Raw genomic sequence first — 9,050 nt, 5'->3', positions numbered from 1 at the left:
TCAAGTCATGTAGAACCAATTAAATGCAAGGAGCCTATAAAATACAAGGAACCAATTAAATGCAAGGAACCAATTAAATGCAAGGAGACTAAAAAAAATATATAACTAAAATTATATCATGAAAAAAATGGTATGAAAAAAATACTAATAGACTACATAAATATAGTCAATGAATTATGAGGCAAAGACAACACGAAAGTAAGAACCCAAATAGATTGTTATATATATAGCTGTAAAAGAAATGCCCACAACAGTCCCACTACCAACAAGAAATCATCAATTAATTTCCCTCCGTTGGTTACACTATCCAACATATATATATATATATATATAAGTGTCATCTGAATTAGCATTGGATTCAATGGCAATTCTTTTAAGTATGTAAAGAAGGAAATGTAAGACTGCATGTTTGGTGTAGTAAGCACAAATATCATTTTCAGATTTGCCCCCACGTGGGCAATGGCCACGTTGAGGGTAATTTGAAGAAAGTATACACTTCATACTTAAGATTAAACAAAGAAATATGGTCTTGAAGACCAAAAGCCAATGACATAGAGAAGGAGTGCTTGCACACAAACAACAATATAGCATATAAAGAACAAGCTATCTCAATTCTTAGAAAGAAAAAGCTAAACTTTGCAACATGGACTTGGAACACCAGCTTTGTCAAAACAATATTGGTAGATATTTACAAACTTCAAATGACACAATTCAATAGGAGATAGAATTTATTAGAAAAATAAAAGATTAAAAGAAGCAACTCGGTTTTTCCTATGATCTATGTTGCCGAAAATTCAATGATGGAAATACACATCATTGAGCAATGAGACCATGTTTACATCCAACAATTATCACCAAGCCATCCAGTCACCAACAACTACACTTACCAATGCATGTATTCAGGGTTCAATGCAAGAAGAAGATAATGGTAGAATCTGAAAATAGAAGATGCAAGATAAGAAGTCCTTCAACATTATAAAACCTTGCTGAAAAACCTGCCACCCGAACCCCCATCACCAAGGCCAACAACACATCACAATTTCTATACTCATATCTTTATAATGAAACATTTCTAAACAATCAGTCATGAACTAAGCACAAAGTATACTGGTCTCATAACAAAAAGAATAATGCAACAAATTTCCCAAAGGTTCTATCAGCAGGATATAAACTGAGGAATTTTTCTCATAATTTAGCAAAGCATGTTTCTTTAAACTAAAATAGTCAAAGAATGATAATAAAATGACCTAAAGATTATACTCGCAAAACTTGGAGAAATCCTCAACAACTCAATTTCAAAAAGCAGCTGAAGAAAGTGAAGAATAAACCACATCACAACCAATAAATCTAACATAAATCCAATATATTCAATTCAAATATAGATCCTCAAGTAGTAACAAAAAAAAGCTAGGAACAATACTAGCAGGGGAGATGCTAGCCAATTTTTCAACTTCAATCTATGTATTGGTTAAATCTAGGAACAAAGCTAAAAACAGCTAGGAACAAAGCATATCATCTCTTCTCCTTTTGCTTTACTCATAATGTACTTCAATTTAATGTATTGGTTAAACATTAAATTGTAAAATCAATTAACATTCAGATAACCAAGTATCGGAAGTAAAATTCTCAGGTAGTGTTCAAGTTTATTCAGATGGATCCAAGCATCCCCATAGCAACCAAAAAAAGCATTTGGTACTCAGGAAAATAAAAACATAAATGTTAGATATAAACCCAAACTCAAAACAAAACTCAAGCTTGCATTCGGTCAACTCCCCGCTTCATCTCCTATCAAATTCTCAGAAACCAAACAGACTGCATTTGTAATCAGCACAATAAAAAAGAATCAAATTCAGATGAAACTAAAACAAATATACAAATAATGTAAAGCCAATCGTTGTCCCCTTTCCACCATTTACTGAGCAACCAAAACAGAACAATGGCAATTCAGCAGAGATATCAAATTGGTTGTTGGAACAAGAAAAAAAAAAAACAAAGACGAGAGGGAGGAGACAGAGAGAGGACGAAAACAACATCACGGGAAAATGAAGCAAACTGACTGAAATGGGGATTTTCTAAGGATCTCGGTCATGAAGAAACAAAAATTATAACACATACATATACAACTATATAGAAACGCATGGATAGTTCAAAAGAGAGTACCAAATAATAATCGATCGAACAGGGAGTAAAATGCATCAATCCTCAGTCCAATCTCACGATAAATCGTGAGGAAGAAAATGGAGAAATGGAGAAATAGAGAAGGAGAGAGAGATGGAAAGAAAAATAGGCAAAAATTAGAGAATACTTTATCACTTATAAGCGAGGAGGGCAGAATCCGGCCATGCTGCGTTACGAGGGAAGGGGGGAGGGGGGAGAAGAAGACGCAGGGTGGAAGGGGCAATCGTTGGGGCGAGAGAGTGATGCAGATGTACAGTGGGTCCTCAGATATGGGGACCTCCTGTAGCACCCCTAAATTTCATCCCCATTTTGGGGAACGGGATGGAATGCGAAATTGAGCCAAACCTTATAATTTTTCTCCAAATTATAAGGATGGGGGTGGATGCACAACGGGATGGAGATGCTCAATACTACAACATCTAAAAGGAACAGACAAAAAGGAGGGAGAACTACATTGTAAAATATTCAATTGTTGTACAGTGTAATGGAGAATTGAGATCTCCCACATCTAAATAAAATTTGAATTTTGCTGAACAGATTCGTCCGTGTGAACTGCTACAAGTTTGAATGAACAGCTTCAATATGACTTATGCACCAGCTTTTACAGGACTAGGAGTCTGAGAAGCGAAGTTTGAATGACCAGCTTCCATAAAACTTATAGACCAGCTCTTGCGGGGCCAAGAAGCCGGTATTGACTTGTGTATAATAAATATATATGCACAACTTTAATGCTCTAAACTGCCGCCAACACTGTAGTCTGTGGGTGAATGGGATTGAAAACTTTGAGTATCCTTGTAGGCCTAAGGAAGACCCTCACCCTCTAGTTGAATTACTATAAAGCGCTCCATACAGCTCCATTCCCTTCACCACACTTCGAATGAACATACTTTATCTTCTCCACTGACTTGCAGATTCCGCTACAGCTCCAATCAAATGAAGCAACACATACATTACCAGCCTGTGCCTTCCACTCACAATCTGCAGCAACGGCAGAGCATTAACATTGGTTCAAATAAAGGAACCACGGCCATAAACAATGTCATACATGGATGAGTTTTACTTATTGAGTTCACAGATACCAATCAACACCTCATGCCTGACCTAGAGAAGTGTCTTAAACTTACAGATCGAAATTCAAGACCCAGAATTTAAAGTTTAAACTCAAGATGCAATAAGTGGTGGTTTTTTATATGTACACAATAAAGCACTTTTTAATTGTATCCAGTTTCTTTAAATTGTTTCAAAATTGTATTCCAAATTCTCAATCAAAAAGAACATTCATCAAATGGGGGAAATAAACCATATTGGGTCGGATTTGGTATTAGCAATCTTGATTAGCTAGTGGTGTATCATCCAGAAGCAGTAGACATGAGCGACATCACCATACAGTTCTTGAAATTTAACTTTCTTGTTTTTTTTTTTTTTTTTTTAAGTTTGTTTCTTCCCACTTATCGGAAAAAAAGTTAAACTATGCTCTAATTACATATGTCTTCTAAAAGAAATACCTGGTGGGGTCCCACAGCACATACTGTGGTCATCAATGTGCTCAACTTCAAGACCAATAAACCATGAACCAAGTGACACGTCTTCATTGGCATACTGATGCAATATAGGCCTGCAATCATAACCAATACCTCTAAGAACTTTATCCGTGCTTCATAAGGGATATTTGTATTTGCAAATATTCAAAATTTAAAAGCTACAATGTCCAAGAAGTCTTGCAACTTGCAAGTATCCAGATGGATCATAAACCAGTATCTTTGAGATAAAAAAAAAAAAAATCAGTGCCCCTTGGAATTCAATTTGATTGTACACACTTTACCCCCCTCAACAACCACTCGTTTCGCAATATGACCATTAAATTACCAAAATAGTTAGTTGACCTTGAAATTTGAAACATAAGTTGCAATTTACCCTCTCATCAAGAATTGACTGTTAAGATGGCCAATAATAAATGAGATGACACGATCTCAATGATTGGACCTTAAGGAGGAGTAGCATGCAACTTATGTTTTAAGTGGGCCATCTTAACAGTCAATTCTTAACAGGGGATAAATTGCAATATATTTTTTTTTTCAAAAATGGGTTAAGTGACAACTTTAGTAGTTGAAAAAGAAGTTTTAGTTTAGAGAGGTAAAGTGTAATTTTCCTTATAATTTTGATCTGATTCAAAGTTTTCTAAATACAAATTTTAGGCCAATTTCAACTTCAAAGTTCAAATGAAATTCTCAAAATATCTTTTTGACCTAGATAAACTAAACAGAAATTCTCAAAACACTAAACAGAAAATTGATGAAGATGATGAAGCTCATCATCCTTAATGTGGTAGCTACAGCATAGCAAATTAGGTTACTTCCAAATGAAAAACCTTACTGGTTGATGGAGATGTATGTGGCCAGATCCTTCGAGATTGCATATATCTGCCCAGTTGCATGTCGGAAGTATTTATTCCCCTCTTCTCCAAATTTCCAGTGCTCTGGTTCATGATACTTGACATCTCTAGAGAACAGAGGGAACTTAAAATGTTAATATAGCACTGCAGATATGGAGCAGAAAGTAAACGAAATAGCAACAATGTCACCCTCATCAAAATATAAGCTACAGGAGAATTACTTTCGAGAAAGCACAGGTCCAGATTTCATACACCCAATGTAGACTCTGGGTTTGGAACGGTGACGAGCAAGAGTTGTAGCTAGCATACCTACAAAAGCAAGATATGTAACAAATCACCATAGCAATGGTGGTATAATGCTTTCTTTTCTATAATGGTGATAAAGCAGTAACAATGAAAACAACAATAGAGATGTTGAGGCTGAGCATACCCAAATTGACATGGACATCATCATCCACCTTCACATAGAAGTCAGAATCCCATTTTGCAACCGCAGTGGCAAAGAAAATTTTAGTTTTTGCAGACAACTCATGGTATCCTTCAATGTGCTCCTACAAGATAATTACAGTTATCGAAAGTTTGATACCGTTTCCCCAGCAGGGTGTCTTAGATCTTAGATTAATATACAATTTTACGGGCATTTTCTTACCAGCCTAAGAAAGTCTTGATGCTGATCTTCTTCTGAATCAATAGCTCGATCTAAGATGCTGTTGGATGTTGCACTGAAACAGTCATGAAGGTATCAGTGAGTTCAGCGCCATTTAAAACAACAGAGAAACATTATATTAATCTATCTTTTTCAATTTCAACATCTGATGTGTGATATATCTAACATATGTTACAAAAAGGATATAAACTGCAATTTCTCTCAGAGATAATGTGATGTTGCATCGTCATGATGTCTGAAAGAACAATGCTGAATTTTTTTTTTTTTTTTTTTTCTGAATAGAATGCTGAAATATTAGACTCTACTTTTTATCCATCGTTTGAATTAAAAAATATTCTGTGTGTTGAATCAATTTATTAAAGAGGGTTATTAAATTCTTCCCATTAGTTTATCATTTATGCTTTAGACAAAATTAGAGATTTTAATATTTGCTGTTATGGGTTTGTCTCTGCACTAATATTGATCCACCGGTCAGTATTGGAATCATCCTTCTCTCCCAACATATTTATCTATTCTCCCAATTCATTTTGCTTTCATTGAGAAACCTGACAATCACAGTGTCGTAATTCAATGGATTCAAGCAAAAGTATGATCCCAGCCATTAACATTAGATCACTGCACACAGTACAGAAATTTTACAAATGAATTTTGAACACAGTTTTTTACCTCAAAATCTTTATGTTGGTTTAACATGCTAACACTACGATTGATGAAGCATGGAATGCAGAGGGCTTGCATGTAGTTTTGACTCATATATGCTCTTGAAAATAAAAAATTATCAGGCCAACCAAAACTTCATTAATTCTATTGTCCAATCTCTAATCACTTTTTTTGGGTCAGCAATTCACTGAACTGCAAAGCTTGATAAAAAAGATATTTCTTTTAGCCTCATTAATACTCCTGCTCATGAATTACATGCTTCCTGGACGTGAAGTAATGGTGGCATTACACGCATACAAGCATTTTCAATCTTTTTTCTGCTGTCTGGTTAAGTTTTTTAAGTTCAGGCCGATTATACCATGAAGAAATGAAATTCAAAACCTTTCAATTGGCTAAGAGATCAATATTAAATTTTTTATGGAACCATATATAATAAAAACAAGATTTTTAAATTTCTGAGCATGCAAGTAAGCAATGAGATTCACCTGCTTACAAATGTCCATTTCCACCTATTTCAAAGCATCCTACAAGTTCTAGACAACACAAGCTTACGCCAAGGGGTGTGTGTGTGTGTGATGAATCCAACATCCAAGGCATACGATGGGATACTTATAAAAAGAACCTGGAGAAGTAAATTAACCTGTGGCCAATCATGAACCGGACCACAATTCCCTTCTCGCGCTCCAATTGGACAAGCTTGTCACCTAATCGGAACAAAATAAAACATTCTCAACAACCCAAACCCACACCCACAAAACTCAAACAAGTCTAGGAAAAAATAAAGTTCAAGCAAGAACTATATAAATAAACCTTGAGGCATCCAAGTCTCTCTGACCGAATCACGCCGTTTCCTACTACTGAAAGCAGTGTTGATTCCAATAACCACGAAAGCTTTCTTCCTCTCATTGGGCAACAAAGAGGTGGCAGTAGAACCGTCGGAGATCCCCATTTCCCGAGAACCCCGAGTCGCCGATAACTCCATATTGAGTTGCGATATCTGCTTGTCTAGGGATCTGGAAGCGTCTCCAAACAAACCAACAAAAAGCGTCCATATTAATTTTAAATAAATCGGTTAGAAACTTAAGAGTACTGTCCAAAATACAGAGAACGCTAAGAAACTCACTCAAGGGATTCCTCGGCTTTGTAAACCCTCTTCATTATATCGCTATCCGGTGCCGGTTTCTGATTAACAGCCAAGCCAAAACGGAAAACAAGGAAAATTCAGTACCCGACAGGATTGAAAAAAGGAAATTCAAATTCACGACAATTTGAAAACTATAAACATACCTTTTTAGGTGTAAAATCGTCGGTGACAGCTTGAAACTCTTGTTCATGTCGACGCCGGGACATGAACTGACCATTGGATTCCGGTGGGGCCCACGACCTGCGCAATAACGATCCGAACATCACAATCTCGTGAGCTCCGAAAAAAGCAATATCAAACGAACAACCACCGAAAACAAAAACAAAACTTTCCCTCTTTCAACAATTCGAATCAAAAACAAAACATGAGAGATTGTACAGAGAGGGCGAGAAAAGAAGGAAAAAGGGGACCTGCAGGTGATGAGAGTGCCGAGAAGGAAGGAAGAGATGCAGAAAATGGGAATCCACTTAATGGAGATTTTTTCAGAGCTCCGATTCTTCATTTTCTGCTAGTCTCTTCCTGTGTAATCGCCAGAGCGAAAGAAAGAGAAGAGGGGGAGAAGGAGGAGGAGCTTGTATTGGCACGTAAACGAGGGAAGAGGTTATATATATCGGTAGTGGTAAATAAAGGAGGGAAGAGGTTTGATTCTTGTTTTGGCTTAGTACTTGGTTAAATATTAAAAGAGTTTTATTAGGTATAAAGTAACGTACTCATTTATATATTAATATTGGTTATTTTATATTTAAAATTTAAATTAATATTATTTTTAATAAAATTTATATTTTGATTAATTATATTAAATTAATATAACTATTAGTATGTAATTATACTTACAACTAAATTTTTCTATATTAAAATCAGTTTTCCATTTACATACTACTTTAAACTAATTTTGTATCTCAAGACCGATCAAATAACTCTTTCATCCACTTGCATCAAGTTTTAAAAATACATAAATAAATATTTTACATGTTATAAAACTTTCTATACATTTAGAGCAATGCTATAGCCATAAACAGATTTTATAAAAATAAATATATAAATTGACATGATTTCGCATGATACGTTAGATCTATTTTAAAAATAAAAGTAGTTTTATAATTTAACGGATCATATCAAGTTATGTCACTTTGTAAATTTATTTTACTTATAAAAAAATTTTAGATTTACATTGTGAAATTCTTTTGTTACTCAAATATTTTTCTTTTTTAAAAAGAATGCGCTAAACTTGTACCTCTAATATTTTATCTAGCACTATGAATATATATAAAAAAATCTAAATGCAATAATAAAAGAAATGCTTGTAACTTACTTATAACTATGAATAATGATAGGGCCACCGCCCATAGATATCGTTGGGAGCTACCGTTGACTATTTTTATTTTTATTTTTATTTTTTTTACTTCATGATTAAAAAAGTATTTTTAAATAATATTATAATTTAAAAAATATATATTTAAAAATGTTAAAAAAATACATGTAAAAAAAAGTCAAAAAGAAAAATATTAAAGTGACTACTGATAGCTCCCAGAAGGAGTTGGGAGCGGTAACTCTAGCATTCTCCTATAACTATACAAATTAAATTTAATATTATCGTAGGGTTGGCTTGAGAGCTTACCCAAAGCAAGATGCATTAAATTTCCCTATATGATGGAAAAGAGTAGAGTGGATGTATCATGAAGTTTTATATAATAATATTCTTTAAAAATTTGATGTTTACTTTTTGGTTTTTATTTGTTGTTTTATTTTTCTTGTTCATTATTTTGAATTGATTTTTGCCTCGTTAAAATTTTTTTTTTTTAATGATATTTTGGATCTTTTTGTTGTCTTTTTTTTTAATCGATTTTTTTAAAAAAAATATATTCATCATATATTTTCTCATCATCCTCTCATCATCTCATGATGTGACATTAGATGATAGATTTATAAGTAAAATATAATAAATAATCTTCAATCATCTAATGCCATATTATAAAATAACGAGAAGATAATAATAATTAAGATGATGT

The 9,050-nt window shown here is 34.0% G+C and overlaps 1 protein-coding gene across 1 annotated transcript; it reads right to left on the bottom strand.

Moving 5' to 3' along the window:
* Positions 1-2,604: 2,604 nt before the first annotated feature.
* LOC122314373 (beta-1,3-galactosyltransferase 7-like) lies at positions 2,605-7,652 on the bottom strand. The gene is made up of 11 exons (XM_043129904.1): positions 7,452-7,652; positions 7,185-7,281; positions 7,021-7,079; positions 6,708-6,910; positions 6,538-6,601; positions 5,220-5,292; positions 5,001-5,121; positions 4,792-4,879; positions 4,552-4,677; positions 3,684-3,793; positions 2,605-3,156 (listed from the first exon to the last, which is right to left on the bottom strand). Exons 1-11 carry the CDS (start codon positions 7,541-7,543, stop codon positions 3,011-3,013), a joined length of 1,179 nt encoding a protein of 392 aa, XP_042985838.1. The 5' UTR covers positions 7,544-7,652; the 3' UTR covers positions 2,605-3,010.
* Between the last annotated feature and the right edge of the window lie 1,398 nt (positions 7,653-9,050).

The sequence above is a fragment of the Carya illinoinensis genome, chromosome 6 (genome assembly GCF_018687715.1).
Source record: "Carya illinoinensis cultivar Pawnee chromosome 6, C.illinoinensisPawnee_v1, whole genome shotgun sequence".
NCBI classification, from domain to species: Eukaryota; Viridiplantae; Streptophyta; class Magnoliopsida; order Fagales; family Juglandaceae; genus Carya; species Carya illinoinensis.
The sequence above is the reverse complement of the archived record's forward strand: the minus strand, read 5'-3'. Positions and strand labels throughout refer to the sequence as shown.

What these genes read in the sequence shown, in the direction of transcription:
- LOC122314373 (XM_043129904.1), bottom strand. Translation starts at nt 7,543, where the DNA reads ATGAAGAATCGGAGCTCTGAAAAAATCTCCATTAAGTGGATTCCCATT. An exon ending in ACGATTTTACACCTAAAAAG is followed by an intron (nt 7,080 to 7,184) that starts GTATGTTTATAG and finishes GCTGTTAATCAG; the next exon opens with AAACCGGCACCGGATAGCGA. An exon ending in ATCAAGACTTTCTTAGGCTG is followed by an intron (nt 5,122 to 5,219) that starts GTAAGAAAATGC and finishes ATTATCTTGTAG; the next exon opens with GAGCACATTGAAGGATACCA.